We start from the raw sequence: 23,765 nt of genomic DNA, 5'->3' as shown, positions 1-23,765 counted from the left end.
TTATTTTTATGTATCTAGTAGGTTGGTTATGTTTCCTCATCTTGGAGAAGGGGACTTTTGCAGATGCCCTATGTGTCCCAGCAGTGTGCTCCCTTCTTGTCACCCAAGCTATATGCTCTAGGAGTTCTCCCTATTAGGCCTGCATGGGTCCTTCAGTTGTGGCAGGCTGACTATGTGGGTGGACTATTAGGCTTTTTTGGCCCCTGGTCTCGTTGGTTGCTTAGACCTGCCTTGTGTGGAGGCTGCCAGCTCCTGGTTTGTGGGGCCTGGTCACAAGGCAGCTAGCTGCAGAACCCCGGGGGATCCCAAGACTAGTGCTGGCTCACTAATGGGAAGAGTTAGGGTACATAAGACTCCAGGGCTGTTGCCCACACACTGGTGGGTGAAACCAAGTCCTGGTGTTAGTGCTGGACTACTGGAAGGCAGAATCAGGTTCTGGAGTCTGGTTACAGGGCCCAGGAGTCCCAGAGCTGATATAAGATCACTAGTGGGAGGGGTGGGGGCAGTTCCTGAAACAAAGGTGGGTACTGGGTCTGGAGTGTTCTGGAGTTCGTGTTGGCCTGCTACTGGGCAGGGTCAGTGCCCAGCTTGTCCCAGGGCAGGGTCTGGCCTGCTGTGGGCAGGTTAGGTCCACAGGTTATGGGATTGTGGTTTTCTTACATCTGTTTTCTGCTCCCTGGTGGGTGAGGCTGATCCAGAGGCTACGCCCGGCTTCCTGGGGGACAGCACTAGGGCCCAGGGGATTCTGAAGCTGGTGCCTTCTCACTGGTGGGTAGAGCTGGGTCCTGGCCATCTACTGGGCAGGGCTGTGTCTAATGGGCTGTGGACTCAGGAGGTCTTTAGGCAGCCTGTCTGTTGCTGGGTGAGGCCAGTCAATGCACAAATGAATGGACATGGTTGTGTTCCAGTAAAAGTTTAATTACAAAAAAGCAGGCTTCAAGCCAGATTTCCTCTATGGGACTTAGTTTCTTGACTGAGCTAATAAAGTTATGGATAAAAGAGTTTGAAATCATTCAGTTATAAGTGTTTGTCCTCATTTCTCCTGAGAATCAGAGGGTGAAAATATTTGGCCTTACTTTCTATGGTAGGCAGAATAATGCTCCCCATCCCCCAAAGATGACCTTGTCCTAGTCCCCAGAAAAGTGTGTTGTATTGAGTCACTAAGTATGTGTTAATTTGCTAGAGCAGCAATAGGAAACTAATATATTTGCCTTGTTTTTAGAGTGTGTATCTGTGTGTGTGTCTGTGTGTGTGTTTAATCATGAGATGCTAAATGCATGGTAACAGTTTTAAAGTAAAAGAAACCTTGGTTGAAAGATACTTGGAAAAAGTCTTCCTACTAGAAGAGGGATAAAGTTCTGAATGAATAAAGGGATAAAGTTCTATCATTCCTGGCTTCACCCTGTCTTGGTTCTGAGAGGCTCAACTGATCATTAAATTTCTGGTACTTTTTTCATATTCTGAATTACTCTTCATTAAAAACAAAATAAAACAAATGAAACAGAAATAAAGTTCTAGGCATAAGAGCACACAACAATAGGCTAATACAGTTATGTCATTTTTATTTTATTTATCATATCCTAAAGCTTTGCTAAGTTATATAGCTGTAATTCACATCTTCATATATGGGATATTTGGAAAACAAAACACCCACAAGTGTTATATAATTCTCCACCATAAATCCATTATAAGTATATTTGATCACTGTTATAGAGTATTCATGGGAAAGAAAGGTCTTTTGAATCAGAAGGCAGGGGGTTATATTCCACTGTGCCTTTTTTTTCCAGTGGCCTCCAATCCTTCCAACATCTTGTGGGAAACCAAATGATAGTTCTCACCGAAGGGAGAAAAAAGTGAAGGATGGCTAGAACTCGGAAGCTCTGAATTTCATCTCACAACTGCTCACATTGTATCAGTCTCTTTAATTATCTTAGTTTAAATCTTAGCTAGATTTTATTTCCGCATTAAGCATTATCATTTTATTATGTTGTCCCTTGTGAATGTATCTTGTCCCTTGTAAATGTGACTTTGAATGGCCTTATCCTTTAGCCAGTGCCTGTATTTTCAGTAAAAGTACCTCTACAGATGTTCATATGAGGGAGCTGCATATGGAAGCTTGGCTGGTGGCCAGGAAGGTAGATTAGGCTTGCTTGGATGTTCCAGAAACACACAGGTATTCTTTCCAGAGCTTAAAATGAAAGTTCAGTTTTATTCCTTTTGAATGAAACTCCTTAAATGCATTAGAATTTCTTACTAGGACTTACTGTTATTCACTCTTTTTGGCCTTTCTAAAACCTGGATTATGAACCTTAAAATCATAGAAATATAATCATGGAGTGAATAAGGTTGAAATGTTTGAATACCAAACTGTCTGTAAAGTCTGAGTGTAAACGCTTAAGAAAAATATTTAAAAGTCCTCAAAAGAGAAGGTAGTGTTTCAACAGAAATCAGACTTCCTTACAGCTCCACACATCAGCTTTTCTTTTCTGTCTCCATTGTAAAGTTGAAGGACTTCGGGGGAATATTTTTTGGGAATCTAAGTGTCTTCTAGGGAGACATTTCTGTGTCATTGGTTCCTGGTGCCTGGAAATTTTCACATTCTGCATCATTTAGACATAGAGATTCATGGCTCAGAATGTGTGATAGAATAAAGTAATAAATTATGTATTTCACGTTATCTTTGGGGACTCTAAAAACTGTTTTTAAAGATTTTCTATTTTCCCATGGACTCCTATAATACCATTCTATGGCCTAGAAATATTTTATATTAAGGCAAAGTCACTGTATATGGAGGGGTCTCTACGTGGATGTCTCGATATTACAGGGCCGATTTATGAGATGTGAATTTGTCACATTTTGCTTGTGTGTGGTAGAGCATTTGGTTAAGCTGACTTCTGGAAAAGGACCAAAATGACCACGCAATTTTTGCAGCTGACCTAACAAGCTACTACTTATTCCAAGAAGAAAATTCAACAGTACTTTAATGAATGAGAGTTATTTGCATCATTGAGAATGTGTCAGCTAAAAAAGCTTTGCCTACTCTGACTCTTATAGAGTCAGTCTGATTCCATTAGTAATTTGATAAAAAGCTGGAGCCAATTGACTGCAGACCAGGTGTCGGCATGCCCCCAGCCCACTAGTTCAATGCCACCTTGTACTGTATTGCTCTGCTCTGTAAAATATGTTATGATTTACTCCAGAAATCCTGCATTTATTTCATTAGAGAATGAAGTAGCCACTTAGTTATCTCATTCACTTAGTTTTCAATGGGCCAATCAAAGGACTGAACATGTGTGGTCTGTAAATTCTGATCCCATTTTTAACTTTTACTTAAAGGATAAGCTTTAGAATGCCATTACCCCCATCATTCTTAAATTTTTCTCTTGTACACAGTAGGTTTCTCTGCTCTTTAAATTTATAGATGAATGGTTCTAAAGCCCATTCAAAAGAGACAATTATTCAGCATGCAACAGTTTTCAGATATTGTTATATTTCTTTTTAAACAATATTTATCTTATTATTTAGAAGCTTTGTTGCATATTTAGCTAAAAAAAACTCTTGGTGCTGTTAAGCTGATTTTCTCTTATTGCTTTCTTAACAGTTACAAACTGATATTAAGACTGTTTATGTGTACACAAAGATAATAGAAGCTGACTGAGTACCATCTTATAAGAGGCAGATAACCAGAAGTTTTGGTTTGCCATGTCTACGTTGTTTCCATTCATAGGATTGGCCATAAACTGGGTTTAGGTAATTAGGTAGATGAATGGACAGCCTTATACAGACATCCAGCCAACAACCCATTCAGTGTCTTCTATAGTCCATGCACTGTGTGTCTACTCTGCTTCCTTCTCTGCCACTAGATTACAGAGATTAATAAGTGACAAACCATTTGGTGATGCTGTACTTTGAATGTTGTGCTTCAGATTAAATAAAATCTGCTAAACTCTCCTTCTTCACTGTATTTTTCTGCACTGTGTTTCTTTCCAGTGAGATTCTTTGTGCTGTATTTAATATTTTTGAACTAGCCATAGTCATTGGTTGAATGAAGTAAATATTCCTTTTTACTCATAATAATTATAGCAAATAGTGATTCACTAATGCTTATTGGTTATAACAATTTTTTAACATCTTTATTAGAGTATAATTGCTTTACAATGCTGTGTTAGTTTCTGCTTTAAAAAAAAGTGAATCAGTTATACATATACATATGTTCCCATATCTCTTCCCTCTTGCGTCTCCCTCACTACAACCCTCCCTATCCCACCCCTCAAGGTGGTCACAAAGCACCGAGCTGATCTCTCTGTGATATGCGGCTGCTTCCCACTAGCTATCTATTTTACGTTTGATAGTGTATATATGTCCATGCCACTCTCTCACTTTGTCACAGTTTACCCTTCCCCCTCCTAATATCCTGAAGTCCATTCTCTAGTAAGTCTGTATCTTTACTCCTGTCTTACCCCTAGGATCTTCATGACATTTTTGTTTCTTAGATTCCGTATATATGTGTTAGCATACGGTATTTGTCTTTCTCTTTCTGATTTACTTCATTCTGTATGACAGACTCTAGGTCCATCCACCTCACTACAAATAACTCAATTTCATTTCTTTTTATGGCTGAGTAATATTCCATTGTATATATGTGCCACATCTTCTCTATCCATTCATCTGATGATGGACACTTAGGTTGTTTCCGTCTCCGGGCTATTGTAAATAGAGCTGAAATGAATATTTTGGTACATGACTCTTTCTGAATTATGGTTTTCTCAGGGTATATGCCCAGTAGTGGGATTGCTGGGTCATATGGTATTTGTATTTGTAGTTCTTTAAGGAACCTCCATATTGTTCTCCATAGTGGCTGTACCAATTCACATTCCCACACAGCAGTGCAAGAGTGTTCCCTTTTCTCCACACCCTCTCCAGCACTTATTGTTTCTAGACTTTTCAATGATGGCCATTCTGACCAGTGTGAGATAATATCTCATTGTAGTTTGGATTTGCATTTCTCTAATGATTAATAATGTTGAGCATTCTTTCATGTGTCTGTTGGCAATCTGTATATCTTCTTTGGAGAAATGTCTATTTAAGTCCTCTGCCCATTTTTGGATTGGGTTGTTTGTTTTTTTATTATTGAGCTGCATGAGCTGCTTGTAAATTTTGGAGATTGATCCTTTGTCAGTTGCTTCATTTGCAAATATTTTCTCCCATTCTGAGGGTTTTCTTTTGGTCTTGTTTATGGTTTCCTTTGCTATGCAAAAGCTTTGAAGTTTCATTAGTTCCCATTTGTTTATTTTTGTTTTTATTTCCATTTCTCTAGGAGGTGGGTCAAAAAGGATCTTGCTGTGACTTATGTCATAGAGTGTTCTACCTATGTTTTCCTCTAAGCGTTTGATAATTTCTGGCCTTACATTTAGGTCTTTAATCCATTTTGAGCTTATTTTTGTGTATGGTGTTAGGGAATGTTCTAATTTCATACTTTTACATGTACCTGTCCAGTTTTCCCAGCACCACTTATTGAAGAGGCTGTCTTTTCTCCATTGTACATTCCTGCCTCCTTTATCAAAGATAAGGTGACCATATGTGTGTGGGTTTATCTCTGGGCTTTCTATCCTGTTCCATTGATCTATGTTTTTGTTTTTGTGCCAGTACCATACTGTCTTGATTACTGTAGCTTTGTAGTATAGTCTGAAGTCAGGGAGCCTGATTCCTCCAACTCCGTTTTTCATTCTCAAGATTGCTATGACTATTCGGGGTCTTTTGTGTTTCCATACAAATTGTGAAAATTTTTGTTCTAGTTCAATGAAAAATGCCAGTGGTAGTTTCATAGGGATTGCATTGAATCTGTAGATTGATTTGGGTAGTAGAGTCATTTTCACAATGTTGATTCTTCCAATCCAAGAACATGGTATATCTCTCCATCTATTTGTATCATCTTTAATTTCTTTCATCAGTGTCTTATAATTTTATGCATACAGGTCTTCTGTCTCCTTAGGTAGGTTTATTCCAAGATATTTTATTCTTTTTCTTGCAATGATAAATGGGAGTGTTTTCTTAATTTCATTTTCAGATTTTTCATCATTATTATACAGGAATGCCAGAGATTTCTGTGCTTTAATTTTGTATCCTGCAACTTTACCAAATTAATTGATAAGCTCTAGTGGTTTTGCGGTAGCATCTTTAGGATACTTTATGTATACTCTCATGTCACCTGCAAACAGTGACAGCTTTAGTTCTTCTTTTCCGATTTGGATTCCTTTTATTTCCTTTTCTTCTCTGATTGCTGTGGCTAAAACTTCCAAATCTATGTTGAATAAGAGTGGTGAGAGTGGACAACCTTGTATTGTTCCTGATCTTAGTGGAAATGGTTTCAGTTTTTCACCATTGAGGACGATGTTGGCTGTGGGTTTGTAATATATGGCCTTCATTAGGTTGAGGAAAGTTCCCTCTATACCTACTTTCTGCAGGTTTTTTATCATAAATAGGTGTTGAATTTTGTCGAAAGCTTTCTCTGCATCTATTGAGAGGATCATACAGTTTTTCTCCTTCAATTTGTTAATATGGTGTATCACGTTGATTGATTTGCGTATATTGAAGAATCCTTGCATTCCTGGAATAAACCCCACTTGATCATGGTGTATGATCCTTATAATGTGCTGTTGGATTCTGTTTGCTAATATTTTGTTGAGCATTTTTGCATCTATTTTCATCAGTGATATTGGCCTCTAGTTTTCTTTCTTTGTGACATCCTTCTCTGGTTTTGGTAGCAGGGTGATGTTGGCCTCGTAGAATGAGTTTGGGAGTGTTTCTCCCTCTGCTATATTTTGGAGGAGTTTGAGAAGGTAAGTGTTAGCTCTTCTCTAAATGTTTGATAGAATTTGCCTGTGAAGTCATCTGGTCCTGGGCTTTTGTTTGTTGGAAGATGTTTAATCACAGTTTCAATTTCAGTGCTTGTGATTGGTCTGTTCATATTTTCTATGTCTTCCTGATTCAGTCTTGGCAGGTTGTGCATTTCTAAGAGTTTGTCCATTTTTTCTAGGTTGTCCATTTTTTTGGCATAGAGTTGCTTGTAGTAATCTCTCATGATCTTTTGTATTTCTGCAGTGTCACTTGTTACTTCTCCTTTTTCATTTCTAATTCTATTGATTTGAGTCTTCTCCCTTTTTTTCTTGATGAGTCTGGCTAATGGTTTATCAATTTTGTTTATCTTCTCAAAAGACCAGCTTTTAGTTTTACTGATCTTTGTTATCATTTCCTTCATTTCTTTTCCATTTATTTCTGATCTGATCTTTATGATTTCTTTCCTTCTGCTAACCTTGGGGTTTTTTTGTTTCTCTTTCTCTAATTGCTTTAGGTGCATGGTTAAGTTGTTTATTCGAGATGTTTCCTGTTTCTTCAGGTAGGATTGTATTGCTATAAACTTCCCTCCTAGGACTGATTTTGCTGCATCCCATAGGTTTTGGGTCGTCGTGTCTCCATTGTCATTTGTTTCTAGGTATTTTTTGATTTCCCCTTTGATTTCTTCAGTGATCACTTCATTATTAAGTAGTGCATTTTTTAGCCTCCATGTGTTTGTAATTTTTACAGATCTTTTCCTGTAATTGATATCTAGTCTCATAGCATTATGTTCGGAAAAGGTACTTGATAAAATTTCAATTTTCTTAAATTTACCAAGGCTTGATTTGTGACCCAAGATATGATCTATCCTGGAGAATGTTCCATGAGCAGTTGAGAAAAATGTGTATTCTCTTGTTTTTAGATGAAATGTCCTATAAATATTAATTAAGTCCATCTTGTTTAATGTATCATTTAAAGCTTGTGTTTCCTTTTTTATTTTCATTTTGGATGTCCTGTCGGTTGTTAACCAATGGGGTGTAAACGTCCCATACTATGAATGTGTTACTGTTGATTTCCCCTATTATGGCTGTTAGTATTTGCCTTATGTATTGAGGTGCACCTATATTGGGTGCATAAATATTTACAATTGTTATATCTTCTTCTTGGATCTATCGCTTGATCATTATGTAGTGTCCTTCTTTGTCTCTTGTAAATGTCTTTATTTTGAAGTCTATTTTGTCTGATGTGAGAATTGCTACTCCAGCTTTCTTCTGATTTCCATTTGCACGAAATATCTTTTTCCATCCCCTCACTTTCAGTCTGTATGTTTCCCTAGGTCTGAAGTGAGTGTCTTGTAGGCAGCATATATATGGTCTTGTTTTTGTATCCATTACGCCAGTCCATGTCTTTTTGTGGGAGCATTTAATCCATTTACATTTAAGGTAATTATCAATATGTTTGTTCCTATTCCCATTTTCTTAATTGTTTTGGGTTTGTTATTGTAGGTCTTTTCCTTCTCTTGTGTTTCTTGCCTAGAGAAGTTCCTTTAGCATTTGTTGTAAAGCTGGTTTGCTGGTGCTGAACTCTCTCAGCTTTTGCTTGTTTGTAAAGGTTTTAATTTCTCCATCGAATCTGAATGAGATCCTTGCTGGGTAGAGTAATCTTGATTGCAGTTTTTTCTGCTTCATCACTTTAAATATGTCCTGGCACTCCCTTCTGCTTTGCAGAGTTTCTGCTGAAAGTTCAGCTGTTAACCTTATGCGGATTCCCTTGTGTGTTATTTGTTGTTTTTCCCTTGCTGCTTTTGATATTTGTTCTTTGTATTTAATTTTTGATAGTTTGATTAATATGTGTCTTGGCATGTTTCTCCTTTATTTATCCTGTATGGGACTCTCTGTGCTTCCTGGACTTGATTAACTATTTCCTTTCCTATATTAGTGAAGTTTTCAACTCCAGTGTCTTCAAAGATCTTCTCAGTCCCTTTCTTTTTCTCTTCTTCTTCTGGGACCCCTATTATTCGAATATTGGTGCATTTAATGTTGTCCCAGAGGTCTCTGAGACTGTCCTCAGTTCTTTTCATTCTTCTTTCTTTATTCTTCTCTGCAGTAGTTATTTGCAGTATTTTATCTTCCAGGTCACCTATCCGTTCTTCTGCCTCAGTTATTCTGCTATTGATCCCTTCTAGAGTAGTTTTAATTTCATTTATTGTGTTGTTCATTGTTGCTTGTTTCCTCTTTAGTTCTTCTAGGTCCTTGTTAAATGTTTCTTGCATTTTCTCTATTCTATTTCCAAGATTTTGGATCATCTTTAGTATCATTATTCTGAATTCTTTTTCAGGTAGACTGCCTATTTCCTCTTCATTTGTTAGGTCTGGTGATTTTTTGCCTTGCTCCTTTATCTGCTGTGTGTTTTTCTGTCTTCTCATTTTGCTTATCTTATTGTGTTTGGGGTCTCCTTTTTGCAGGCTGCAGGTTCGTAGTTCCCATTGTTTTGGGTGTCTGTCCCCAGTAGCTAAGGTTGGTTCCGTGGGTTGTGTAGGCTTCCTGGTAGAGGAGACTAGTGCCTGTGTTCTGGTGGATGAGGCTGGATCTTGTCTTTCTGGTGGGCAGGTCCACATCTGGTGGTGTGTTTTGGGGTGTCTGTGAACTTATTATGATTTTAGGCAGCCTGTCTACTGATGGGTGGCATTGTGTTCCTGTCCTGCTAGTTGTTTGGCATAGGGTGTCCAGCACTGTAGCTTGCTGGTCATTGAGTGAAGCTGGGTCTTGGTGTTGATATGGAGATCTCTGAGAGATTTTTGCCGTTTGATATTACATGGAGCTGGGAGGTCTCTTGTTGACCGGTGTCCTGAAGTTGGCTTTCCCACCTCAGTGGCACAGTCCTGATGCCTGGCTGGAGCACCAAGAGCCTTTCATCCACACAGCTCAGAATAAAAGGGGGAAAAAGTATAAAGAAAGAAAGAAAAGAAGAAAGAGAATAAAATAAAATTAATTTAAAATAAATTTATTAAAATAAAAAAGAATTATTAAGAAATAAATTTTTTAAGTAAAATATAAAACAGACAGGATCCTAGGACAAATGGTGAAAGCCAAGCTATACAGACAAAATCTCACACAGAAACATACACATACACACTCACTAAAAGAGGAAAAGGGGAAAAAATAATATATCTTGCTCTCAAAGTCCACCTCCTCAATTTTGGATGATTTATTGTCTGTTCAGGTACTCCACCGATGCAGGGTACATCAAGTTGATTTTGGATATTTAATCCGCCTCTCCTGAGGCTGCTGGGAGAAATTCCCCTTTCTCTTCTTTGTTTGCACAGCTCCTGGGGTTCAGCTTTGGATTCGGCCCTGCCTCTGCATGTAGGTCGCCTGAGGGCGTCTGTTGTTTGCTCAGACAGGACAGGGTTAAAGTAACAGCTGATTCGGGGCCTCTGGCTCACTCAGGCCAGGGAAAGGGAGGGGTACGGATGTGGGGAGAGCCTGAAGCGGCAGAGGACGGCATGACGTTGCAGCAGCCTGAGGCGCACCATGCGTTCTCCCGGGGAAGTTGTCCCTGGATCGCGGGACCCTGGCAGGGGCGGGCTGCACAGGCTCCCATGAGGGGAGGTGTGGAGAGTGACCCGTGCTCGCACACAGGCTTCTTGGTGGCAGCTGCAGCGGTCTTAGCGTCTTATGCCTGTCTCTGGGGCCCGTGCTGATAGCCGCGGCTCACGCCCGTCTGTGGAGCTCCTTTTAGCTGCACTCTTAATCCCCTCTCCTCACGCACCAGGAAACAAAGAGGGAAGAAAAAGTCTCTTGCCTCTTAGGCAGGTCCAGAGTTTTTTCCGGACTCCCTCCCGGCTAGCTGTGGCGCACTAGCCCCCTTCAGGCTGTGTTCATGCTGCCAGTCCTCTCCCTGCGATCTGACCGAAGCCCAAGCCTCAGCTCCCAGCCCCGCCTGCCCCGCCAGGTGAACAGACAAGCCTCTCAGGCTGGTGAGGGCTGTTCAGCACCGATCCTCTGTGATGGAATCTCTCTGCTTTACTCTCCGCACCCCTGCTGCTGCGCTCTCCCTCCATGGCTTCAAAGCTCCCCCCCTCCACCACCCGCAGTCTCCGCCAGCAAAGGGACTTCCTAGTGTGTGGAAACATTTCCTCCTTCACAGCTCCCTCCCACTGGTGCAGGCCCCGTCCCTATTCTTTTGTCTCTGCTTATTTTTTTTTCTTTTGCCCTATCCAGGTACGCGGGGAGTTTCTTGCCTTTTGGGACGTCTGAGGTCTTCTGCCAGCGTTCAGTGGGTGTTCTGTAGGAGTTGTTCCACGTGTAGATGTATTTCTGATGTATCTGTGGGGAGGAAGGTGATCTCCTCGTCTTACTCTTCCGCCATCTTCCCCCTCACCTCCGGTTATAACATTTTAATTTATATTTTTAAGTAGGGCACAGTGGAATGGGACGTGAGAGATCAGCCCTTTTCCTTTTCTTTTGTCTCTTCAATCTTTTCTCCTACTCCCTAATTAATATAAATTGCTTCCTTCATTTCTTCCCTTACTCCTCTAAAGTCAGAAGTGAGAGCAGATGGTAGTGTGGTTGGAATAGATAAATGTGATCAACAGTGAGGGAGAACCTGTCTTAGTCACTTTTTTCTTTCAAAAATACAAAATGTATGCTTTAAATTGAGAATTATAATCACTTCACAAAACTGCATTAAGGAAAACATGTATGTAGAAAGTTTATGTACAAATATTTTATGCTGTAGGGATTGTAGCAAAATTAATACATTTTCAAGCATATTTTATATTTCCTCCAATTTATTTTATATATTTTTTAGCTTTGCTCTATAGGCTTAAGTAGGGGTGATGGTTTATTTCTTGAATGTATGATGGTTTTTATGAGGAATGGAAAAAGCCTTAATTGGCAATGGCAAATAACCTAGAATCCCTGGAATTATTAATAGTTTGGACAATTATTATTTTCAGTCAGTCTCAATTAAACTTTCCATCGTTATATTTAATGTGTTAAATATTTAATAAACTTTTATTTTAAGAATTTGCTACACATAAAAAAACATACTAAACTTTGCAAGACTCCAAATATTAAAATAAATGTACCATCTCTCTGAACAGTTAACTAAAAATAATCTAGCTTAAAGTCATATTAGTGTTTTCTAATAATATGGGTTGTAAGATCTAAATAAAGAAATGTATAAGAAAAATCCCTTTGTGTTATGTATTCTATTAAGATTTACTATATTTAATTTCTGTGAAAATAATTACTTGTTTAATTATTTTATGGAGTTTTCTTTTCAGTTTAAGTGCTCAATGGTATGATGATGTTCAGTAGTTTATGATCATTAACACCAGAAGGACTCATTTTTTAAATATAATTGTTTAAAATTTTCTGATGCATTAAGAATAAATTCAGAATAAAATATCATTTGTTATTATAATCTGTCTAAATTCTGGAGTAGACTTAATTGCAATAGTAGAATTAGTTGCAATAGTCAAATAGTACAATAGAATTTCACGTGAAGTTATTACATTGTTTTCCTCATTATAAAGTCTTCCTAGAGACTTTATATTCTATTGATTTCACACCCCTTTCAATAATGTGCTAGATGGATTGAATCATTTGCATGGCCTGGACATATTATTGTTCTGTATTTCTGCTCCAAAGAAAAGTACCCATTTTGAGTGATATGTGGCTTTTTTATTTTTTTCTCCTTTCTTTCTTTCTTTTTTAATAGATTTTTAGTGAGTTTGAGATTGAGCAGCATCAAGAATGTGCTTATGATCATTTGGAAGTATTTGATGGAGAAACGGAAAAATCACCAATTCTTGGACGACTGTGTGGGAACAAGATACCAGAGCCCCTTGTGGCTACTGGAAATAAAATGTTTGTTCGGTTTGTTTCTGATGCATCTGTTCAAAGAAAAGGCTTTCAAGCCACACATTCTACAGGTCAGTAAATTAGGGGATGCTTCTCTTTTCTGAGTAAGATCCAAGTTTCTCTTCTAGTGTGTGCAGGGGATCTATAACAGGATTATAAATGAATCAGAAGAAGTCTCACTGAAGTACTGTGTGAAATGTTTGAGAACCACATAACATCCTAACTAAATATCTTTGTAGCTGTTGAACTAATTAAAAGAAACACAATAGTTTGATCTGATTCATGTTCAGTGTGGTATGATCAAGAAGAACTATCTCTAAATATTTATATAGTGTATTCCATGTTAACTTTAGCAGTTTGATTTATATGTTATATTTAACAGATAGAAATCTATAGCTTGGAATTCAAAAATTTTGTTTTTGCTAAAATCCTACTTGTTTAGCTAACTTTCACATTAATATATTTTTGTAAACCAAATTTGGAATTTAACTCTCTGTTTTACAGTTTTATTTTTTTCCCTTTTATTTGGTAGGCAACACAGTCTTTTCCCTAATCCTAATCCCTAATTTGACTCTTACAGATTCCAGCTGTAATGGAAGTCTTTAAGAAATAAAATACAATTTAGAAAAATATGGAAAATTTTAAGCAAAAATGTCAAATAACTTTTTTATAATTTGGATCAAATTTATAATATATTCCATAAATGTCCAGTAAATATCCTTTTTTTTATTCAGTTTAAAAAATATATATATATATATTTACTGAAATCATTTAGCTTATAGTGACACCTAGTGGCAGTTCTAATGCCAAAACTATTGAGACACATCTATCTTGGTGTAAAATGCAGTATATAATAGGCTACAAATTCATCAATGAAACAATTTTAGTGCAGTAATTTTTGTCATGGTTTCCTGATTATTGTTTTCTCCTTTCCTTTTATTTTAGAAAACATAACTTTATTCCATTGTCCAATATTATTTTCCACTCTAGTATATTCTGTTATGAGCATTAGATTTATATTGAAGCCTATTTGTGAGAAAGTGGATATTGTCTGATTCATGCTAGTAATGACTGGACTCATAAATAATACAAAATAATTATTTCTCATGATTAATATAAATATTCTGGTTTGAGAAAAATCTTTCATGGATTAAAATTTTCATACTAATGAAGGATTTTTTTATACACTTTATGTTTGTTCTTTAAATATTTTCCTGATAACTTGTCACACATTGAAGGAATGGAAAAATTGGAGTCCTATGACTTGATCAATATTTTTCTGAAGCACAGAGTTAATGGCACAATTTTTTAAATAATCGTGGCTGTCACAGGTTCTAAGAATGGAATGTAAAAGTATATTATCAAAACTCTTGAAAGAGCTGATACACTATTTTTAAATTACTTACCTATAAATTCCTCTGTCTTAGTTTCATAAAAACCTACTTTTATAGTTTCTCTTTTCATCTTTACCTTTACCTTAAATCTCAAGTTTTCTTGCAGCTGTATAACTCCATGACTCCTTAATTTTCATAGCCTCTGCTCTGGACCCATTTCAGTGTTTGTATTACCATTTAGAATCCACTGTTAGGATCTAATTATCTTATCATAGAGATCATATATTGAAATCCAATTGTATATATAGCATGCACTTGATATTTCAGACACATACATATACTTAATATAAATTACATACATTGAGTTCTCAAAAGAGCTATATGATGTATGAATTATTATCTTTATCTTCAGATAAAGAAATTTAAAATCTGAAGGATTAATTAATTTGCAAAGACTTCTAAAATTATATCAAAGCCTGGATTTTATCCTAATTCTGTTTCCAATGCTCATGCACTTTCTACTATGGTATATTTTTTCTTAACATAAACATTTTGGATTAGGAAGAAAACCAATACAAAACTGGATCACTGTTAATTGAAACAATAGAGACTGAATGCTTCCTTATTTGTCTTAATCAAATCTTCTGTCCTAACTATCCAACTGAATAGGCTCATTTTTTCTCTCTGTTCAGTTCAAATCCAGTCAAATACCCACATGATCAGCCTCAATCATAATTTGTAGGCAAAACATGATTCGGTCCTGTCATCTCAGAAATGAGGATTTTGAGACTAAGACTCAAATGAAACTGAAGTAGCACAAAAAATAATAGTTAGAATTAGAGTCCTAGCCTCCCAACTCCTGCTCAGTTGTGCTAGTCAAAATTTTTGGCATTACCTGTTTGTTTGTTTGCTTGTCTATTTTACATGTAAATTTTTGCTCTCACTTAACCAGCTGTCTTTGAATTTTCTGGGTAGAGTTTATTTACACTGTTACTTTCAAGTAGCCATACATGCTGAAATATTCTTATGTACTGCTTACTATTTATTTCTTTTGAAAGCTTTCTCTTTAACAAGTTTATTCCACAGTCTTTCATGAAATATTTATTTGGTACCTGCTTTGAATAGACACTGTAAAGTATTAGTAATTCATAGCAAAAAATTAGGAATTTTGTGGTAACTTATGAGAAAACAGAAGGAATTCCTGCCTTTTGACAGCTATAGTCTGATAAGTTAAACTTATGATTTTCAGTCAGTTTTTACCACCAAGACAGCCAAGTCCAGTACCACATCTGTCAATTTCTGCTAAATGTATAAAGCATTTATTCATTATTTAATGTTTTCTAGAACACATGTAACTTTTATTAAGGGGCCCTGAAGTATACATTTTAATTTGCTTGAGTAAATTTATATTTCTATATACAATTTTAATTTTATCCACAAGGAAAACTTATAATACTACAAATTTTGAAATTAGGTGAAGAGAAATATTAATATTGCTTTATAGCTATTTTTTTACAAGTAATACTATCCAAATCAATGGGAAATGGACTTTGCTGGAAAAAGTCCCTTTTTCCTCTAAAGGTAGGTCCAAATTCTAAAAGTCCAAATTTATTTTAATCAGGTAACAAATGGTGTTAGGCCAGCCTTAGATAAACTATTGAAGAAAAAAACTCAGTAAAAAAAAATAACCTATATATTCTCTCAGATATGATAAGGCTATAATACAGAAAAAGAGGGGGAGTGTGGAGAGAAAATATTTTAAAACATGGCATGTCAGGTAGGACTTTATTCTGCAGCAGAAAGCATCATCCTAATTTAAAAATCAAATAATATATTATTAGGGTCCTTAGAAATTATTTTGATAGAACTTAATTAAATTATAGTGCCTACTAAAAGCATTTATTGCTCAAATTACAGGCCCTCACAGGGATTTAACACTTTACCAGGAAATGAACAGAAGTCTTTCCAAATTAAAACGAGGGCCACCCTTTCTGAAACATTTTAAGTCACTCTTAATTGTAGTTTAAGTCATTTGTTTTGAGTATTTTCATTTTCTAGAAGTTTTCAATAAAATCAAATAACGATGCCTCACATTTCAGATTCACAAAGGCTTTGTGAAATCTCTTTTTGTTTAAATACTTCATTTCCTTCTTGATTTCTGTTCTGATCTGGTGTTGACAGAGAATTGTCTCCTCTGGATCCTGATTTGCTTTGCTACTTTGTTTCTCTGAAGTAGGCACACAGAAGCCAGTGCCTCTCCCATAGTCCACCCCTTCCTGGGTTGTGGAATAAAAGTAATACAAGTGCTGACAGTTGTAAAGAAAACAAATCACTGAATTATATTAAACTTTGAGAATAGGTCAAATTTTTAAAATATCTGTAAATGAGATTACACTGGTTTATACATTTATATATTGAATTCAGAAATACTTTCACAAAATATTTTACTGGCCTTCAAAAATATAATCCTTCCTTTCTGAAAACAGGTTAATAGTGCTTTAAATCGTTTTTCAATTTTTCTGGCTTTTCTTTTCATGCCTGAGTGGATCTCTAGGAGTATAGATGGTGGCATTTAGATATTCTGACTAGAAAATAATAACAAAATGATGATTGTGTATACTTATATGGCTTTTCCTATGTGCAAGGTATCCTTCAATGATTTTACATATATTAGCCCATCACTCTTCATCTAGACCCTATCATTTAAGTACTATGTATGATCCCCACTTTAGGAATGAAGTGGGGGACAAAATCCCACAGCTGATGAAGCATAGAGCTCAGATTTGTACCCAGGCCAGTTAGCTGTGGAGTTCTGTCACACGGAGAGGACAATAATTCTTGGAATTACTGGAATAAGAGAAGCACCGTGGTGGGAAAGGAAGGATGCTTGCCTTCCAGTCTGTGACACTTAAGAGATGATTCCCAAGACTGATCAGATTTGCAGCTTTCCAGAGTGGTTCTAAGCACATGTGTTTCTTCACATGTTTACATTTGTAATTGTGGCACCTACATCAATAGATTGTGCAAGACACCCCACCTACCATCTGGAAGACAAAGGGACATCATTTAACATGATGGGGAAGCCATTCTCACGATTGAAACCCTAGTTGGAAGTTCTTTCATATGTTAGTCGCGCAAAGGTCTCTGAATGTGCAGTTGTCTGTGAAAATGCCCATAGTTTTGGTTGAGCCCACTTGTATTCAGACACATCTAGATGGGGTTCCATCCTGGGAATTCAGAAATATTTTTTTACTTAAAATCACCAAACCACAATGTAGGTAAATTATATACAAATCTGAAAAATCTAAGAATTTTAGCTGTCCTAATTCACTTTCACTGGGTGCTGCCAAGGACAATCTGGTCACAGATGACCACACCAGGGTTACAATTGTGTTTTGATAACCAGAGGCTTAGCTGTCCAAATCTTTCCACATTGGATTTTTGTTTTTGTTCCCTCCCAACTCATATCAGTTTTCTTGGGACTTTCCTGGTTTTAGTACTGAAATAACTGTTTCCCAGGAACCTCTCAATCATTGGCAAATAAGGGCAGAAAGAAACTCTACTTTCTCCTGACACTTTTCATATCCCTTTCTTTTTCTCTCTACCCCCAGCCATATGTTTGTATATGTACTTGGTTGGAGGAGACATTGTAGACTTCCTCTACAATTTATTCTCTAGTCATTGTAAAATCTGGGGGCTCAGACTACAAAGAGTTCCTGAGAAAATTTTGAAAATTTGTATTCTCTAAATTACACTAACTGTAAACTTTATGCAGGCTTATATATTTCTTTGGTATATTTACCTCTAATTACAAAAGTAGTAACTGGTAAAGCCTATATTTATTAATATCTCTCTGAAAAAGCCATAAAAAGAGCATTTTAAATTCCTTTGTTTATTAAAATCACAAAATATAACTGACAAGGTTCTGGAACTACAAAAATAACTACAATTAATGATGTGTGTATGCTTTTCCCAACCAAGTTAGATAAATATTTCTACCTAAGTAAAGTAATACTGGTCTGCATATTCTATGCAGAGAGTTCTATATGACACATATACACATACAAGAGTTTTATATATTTTGCTGATCTTTAAGTTATTTCTTATTCCTTTGGATCCTGGGTTCTTAAATTATTAAGATTAAACTCAAATTAAGACAGACCTTTTTTCCACGAAAACATTTAAGACTGAAAACAACATGAGATATAACAATAAAAAAATGCATTGAGAGTTACTGTATGGCAGGTACTGTTTTAAGTGATTTTTGTGTGTTAGTCAAATCCTCAAAACCCACTAAGATTGGTACTATTATTATCATCTGCACTTTAATCTTGACCGCTTTACCCTATGGATAAGAGAAGTGATGTCACTTATCCAAAGTCACTGAGCTAGTAGGTATGGAGCTGAAATTCCAACCCAACAGTCTCTTTAGGGCCTATAACAGTACCCACTATGCCATCTGAATCTTCAAATATAGGGAACATAACTGATGGTGGAAATGAATACAGAAGTTAGAGAGTGGTTAGACTATATTAAAAGAGAAATTTAAATTGTTAAACCTCATTGAGCTCACTTATTTCATTTTTCTTTCCTGGGCAGAGTGTGGTGGCAGACTGAAAGTGGAATCAAAACCCAGAGATCTGTACTCACATGCTCAGTTTGGTGATAACAACTATCCAGGACAAGTTGACTGTGAATGGCTGTTAGTGTCAGAACGGGGCTCTCGACTCGAGTTATCCTTCCAGATTTTTGAAGTGGAAGAAGAAGCCGACTGTGGCTATGACTATGTTGAGCTCTTTGACGGTCTCGATTCAACAGCGGTGGGGCTTGGTCGATTCTGTGGATCAGGGGTAAATACAGTACGAGCAGGATACCATAGACATGATAAAAATGCCTATAAATTGGTGATTGATATGTGTAACATATGCAAATCAGCAGTGCTTTTACAAAATGGCTTGACAAGTTATAACATGCCTCTTCTTCCCTTACTTCTCCATCTCTAATGAATTTGCTCAATAATATTGAACAAGACAGATGAATTCAATAGCTATAATTTCTTGTTACTGTCCACATCCTTTTTTAATTCATGTTTTTATTGTGCAATAAATATTTAAATGTTTAATTATCTAAAAGAAATATGCCTAAATACACACCTTTGACAATTTTGTAAGCTTCATAAATTAAAGCATAAAGCAAAAAGAATATGCACATCATTGGCATTCCTCTCTCAACAATATATTTGATAAGTGACAGTATCTACCATTGGTGTGGGGGTAGAGCCGGTACTATTGAATGTTGCTCCATTGCAGTGGGCACAGGACGGAGTACAAAACATAGGTCAGAGGTTGTCAACATGAGAAATAAGAAACAGGAAAGCTTAAGGTTTTCTCAATGCTTTTCCCCCACGATTCACTGCATTAATATCAAATGTTCTTCTGAATACATATTTTGTTCTGAAGATATTAGTCCCATTTTTCAAATGTCTACCAGTGACCATTTCTTAAATAATATTGAACTCCTGTCCAAATAGCTACTGAAATGAAACAAAAATTATTCTTGGTACTTAGATTATTAAAGCAAGAAGGAATGGATGATTTGGATTCTGGAAGTGGCTCTGCCTCAGAGCACCTTCTGAAATAGATTTAATGTCCCTTTATCCTTTGTGAACCTCACTTTAATTACTTGTAAATCAAAGGAAATTGGCTTAAAATTTTGGGAAAAAACACCAAGTTTCAGAACTTGGAAATAAACTTAATCATGTTCAAAGCTCAGCTATATCACTGATCAGGCTTGTGATCTTGAGCATGTCATCTGTTCTCTGAAACTCAAGTTTTCTCATCTGTAAAATAAAGTCACTCTTATCCACTTTTCAATGTTGTTGGGAGGTTTAAATTATATACCAAAAAAATTCCCAAACATGAATTACACTGAAGAAAAAATAATTCATTCTTGTTGTTTGTTTATTTGTTTTGTTTGTTTTTGTCTTCAGCCACCAGAAGAGATCTATTCAATTGGTGATACAGTTTTAATTCATTTTCACACTGATGACACAATCAGCAAGAAAGGATTTCATATAAGATACAAAAGCATCAGATATCCAGATACCACGCATACCAAAAATTAACACCATAACCTCCATCAAAACATAAAGGAATGGGCATAATGGAAAGAAGATGTATTTCTTTTTTAAATGAAGATTTTAGCACAAAGTTTTATATAATGAGTTTGAGCAGAAGAAAACTGCAAGACCAGAATTATCTTTGTACTAAAAGAGAAGTTTCCAGCTAACCCTGATCAACATTACCAGGATATCTGAACTTCATTCTTGACAGTATAAATATAAATAAAGTTGGTGAAAGGGCATCTCATGCTTCAAAGAAGACTTCACAATCCTTTGTTCACAGCTCACCATAGCTGCTTCACAATTCAGACAGTCCCATTCAGGGTCTGTGACCCTGCAGAGTGTCCGTTTTGACAATTTTTCAATATATGGGAAAAGTAAAATGACCTTGCAGGTCATAGACTGGAATACCCTCTCCTTGTATCTTAGGATAATTGCTTTGACTTTGGATCTTGAAGACAGTGTAAACCAGACCCATATAAGTTGTTGTGAAGTGGAAGTCTCTTGAGGGTGGTTTATACTTTAAATGTGGGTATGACCAATGCTTGGAAACTGGAATATTTCAGCTTCATTATTTTCACTTGCAGGCTAAATTTACCTCTTTGAAACATAAATGATCTCGAGACCATGTCGTTTTTGTGACGTTCTGACAAGTTTGAAATGTCAGTACTGTCTATCATTGCAGTTAACTCTAGATATCATTTATTTAAGTGCTGGAAAATGCCCAATTGATTGGTAAACTCAGTTCTTTCAGTGAAAGTGCTGTCTTTTCATACCAAATTCAAGAAGGCTTGTGATGTCTTATGAACTTGATGAGACAACTCCCAACAGGTGTGAACAGGATTCTTCTAAGCGACTGCCTGGATGGTTCATACTCAAGTTCCACTGCTGCTATTGTCATTCTTTTGTTGTTGATCTGTTGTAGTTAATGTTGATGTTGTCATTGTTAATGTATTTTTTTTTTAATGAAATGAAATGAAGTGGAAGTAGGCCTTGTTAGAATTGAAAGATCTCTTTCTTTCTCTTCCTAGAAATCAGTTTTTTTAAATGCAATGTTGAAAAAAAAAAGGATTTGTTTCATGGTGCTAGTCCATAAACATTTTTTTAAACAAAGTTTTTGACCTTTGAGCCAACCACCTGTAGACTATGAATGTCTCTGTCTGGCTGGTAGCACTTGAAGACTAAAGACTTAATGTATCAAGAGTATATCATTGCAAGGGCAACACTTGTCCTGTGGAACAACTGCTTATATTGCCTTAGAATTCTTTCACATGATCGAGCAGATCCTCCTAAGAGACACAACTTTTGAAAAGTTGAACATAATAGTGTATGTTAATTAGCATTTCTATGAGGAAAATCCATTTCTGTGACTGAGAGCATTGGATATAAGTATGGTGACCTGCTTTTATGGTAGAAAATGAATTTTCTGCTTTAAAGGCAGGTTTTTAAAAAAATATTAATGTATGTATATGTGAGGTTGTCTGAATGAGTGGAGTTACAAGGAGGTGAAAAGTAGTGGGTGGTTGAAAAGTTTAAACTTACGTGCCAATTTCTACTAAAATCCTATTTAAAGTAGCACCTTTCATAGGACGTTTCATGGACAAATAATGGGAACTTCTAATTATTATCAACCCCATTTTAAAAAGGCTCCTTCCTTCAGAGAAACTCTATTTTCATATTTTTTGATGTTGATATAGATTGCTATATGAAGTAGCTTTTGTTCTGTTACCTGTCCATGAACATTCAACATTTAATAAAATTGAGAATTTTTCTTCATTTTACAAAATTAAACTATACACACAGATTTAGCTTATTTGGGTTTTTTTTGTCATTGTTGCCTTGGAAATCTTTTCTTGCATATGAATTTTATTATGTAAATACATTTTTAAAACCAATCTTTTGATCTTACTGAATGTTACTTTGGAAATGTATAACTAACGCCTGCAATATAATGAGCTTTTTAGTGGAGCTGATTTATTCCAGTAACTCTTCTATATTTTTTTTCACTAATCTCCAGTTAGCCAAAATATTGGGAATGGGAATTAGAGGAGAAAAATACATTAACACCTAATATACTACACTGTGCCCAGCCCAGTACTAGGCACATACACTAGCTCTTTTTAACCTTTATGCCACCCTTTGAGAACTGTGGTGATGTTCTCATTTTGTGGTTTAGGAACTGAGGCTCAAAGAAGACATATAATGTTCCCAGGGTCACAGTGTAAAGTTAGATGTTAAAACCCAGATTGTTTGATATAAAAATCTGTGTTTGTTCTACAAAATGTAGTAGAATCAATCTTGACCTATATAAATAGTAGATATATTTTATGATGAAACTTCTCCACATAAAGTCAATTTTAGAGGTGAATTATGGTAAAACTTTCAGGATAAGCATTGTTCCTTTCAATAATAGCATGACAATTCAAATATCAACTGTAGATATCTTTAAGAACCATAGATAGTACTAGAAATGTGAAAAATAAAAAAACTACTATATAGTTTGGAGTTAGTAACTATGGGCCTTTTGTTAAAATAAATATATTAAATTATTTTATCTGGTGTGGTAGGAGAAATGTAGTGTTCTACTTTAAGAAATATTGTTAATATTCTGACTGACATCTTATTAGGCCACAATGAGCTGCCTTTGACACAACTGAGAAATAAAATATTTAGAAGGCACACCACAGAGATGTTGTCATAACTTAGGTCTTCAATGGGAACATTAATTTTTATTGTACCTTATGTCAGATATCAGCTCACTGAATATTATTTTTATATTAATTCGACTTTGGCTTAAGTGTGTTGTTAAATTCAAACACAAATAGCTTCGTTGTTATTGTGTTAATAATTGTTAATTACTGTTCTAGGCATTTTATTAATTTTGTAAATTTATTTTCAACCTCTACTCTCTATCTGCCAAAGTTCTAACTCCTATACAATCCTCACTAACTATACATAGAAAAAAACTGCTCCCACTTTACATGATTTTACTAATTATTTTTAAATTCAATTTTGAATATTAATCTAGTTTATTTAGGAAATCTTGACAACTGAACAAAACAACATTTTTAAATAAATATATGAGAAACAGCAATTCTATTTCCAAAGTCTCCAAATGTCCCCTGCCTGTGTTGGCTGAATTTTTGCTATCTTGGATTAATTTTAGTATACCACAGTTATCAGATTCAAATTCTGTTCAATTTTGTTTTTAAATGTCTTAGTCTCTTTTGTTTGGTTTCTATTACTATATTTTTGATAGTAAGCCTCAGATAATGAAATTTTATTCTCACATATAGAAAATCTCTAAAAGCATCTAATTACTCTTCACAAGGCTAAAATTTTTTTAAAAGAAACATTAAATTACATATTTCTTTAGATTTAGTAAACTATAGCCATGTGTGACATTAAAAATAACTTTTCTTAAAGCAATTAACCAAATGTTTGGAAATTTTATTTAACAATAATTTTATTTAGCAAGAATATTTTGGATAAAGGAAAACCTTAATACCACTTATTAAATCCTGCATGGGAGGAAGAAAACAGGAAAAATAATTACCATATAAAGATCTATAACTTGAGCTGCAGTGATGACTTCTGTTTTACTAG

The 23,765-nt window shown here is 35.7% G+C and overlaps 1 protein-coding gene across 3 annotated transcripts in view; it reads left to right on the top strand.

The window, feature by feature from the left end:
* TLL1 (tolloid like 1) overlaps positions 1 to 21,964 on the top strand; it is a 260,947-nt gene extending 238,983 nt beyond the window's left edge. The window contains exons 19-21 of one of the 3 annotated variants that reach the window (XM_029235369.1): positions 12,562 to 12,775; positions 18,638 to 18,888; positions 20,028 to 21,964. In XM_029235369.1, the coding sequence (XP_029091202.1) occupies positions 12,562 to 12,775; positions 18,638 to 18,888; positions 20,028 to 20,162 (600 nt within the window). In that variant the 3' untranslated portion in view covers positions 20,163 to 21,964. Of the gene's footprint in view, positions 1 to 12,561; positions 12,776 to 18,637; positions 19,042 to 20,027 lie in introns of those variants that run through there. The other 2 variants (XM_029235370.1, XM_029235368.1) reach the window with 2 other exon arrangements.
* Positions 21,965 to 23,765: the final 1,801 nt, after the last annotated feature.

This window comes from Monodon monoceros, unplaced genomic scaffold (assembly GCF_005190385.1).
Source record: "Monodon monoceros isolate NGI ecotype Baffin Bay Population unplaced genomic scaffold, NGI_Narwhal_1 Super_Scaffold_20, whole genome shotgun sequence".
Classification (NCBI taxonomy): domain Eukaryota; kingdom Metazoa; phylum Chordata; class Mammalia; order Artiodactyla; family Monodontidae; genus Monodon; species Monodon monoceros.
The sequence above is the reverse complement of the archived record's forward strand: the minus strand, read 5'-3'. Positions and strand labels throughout refer to the sequence as shown.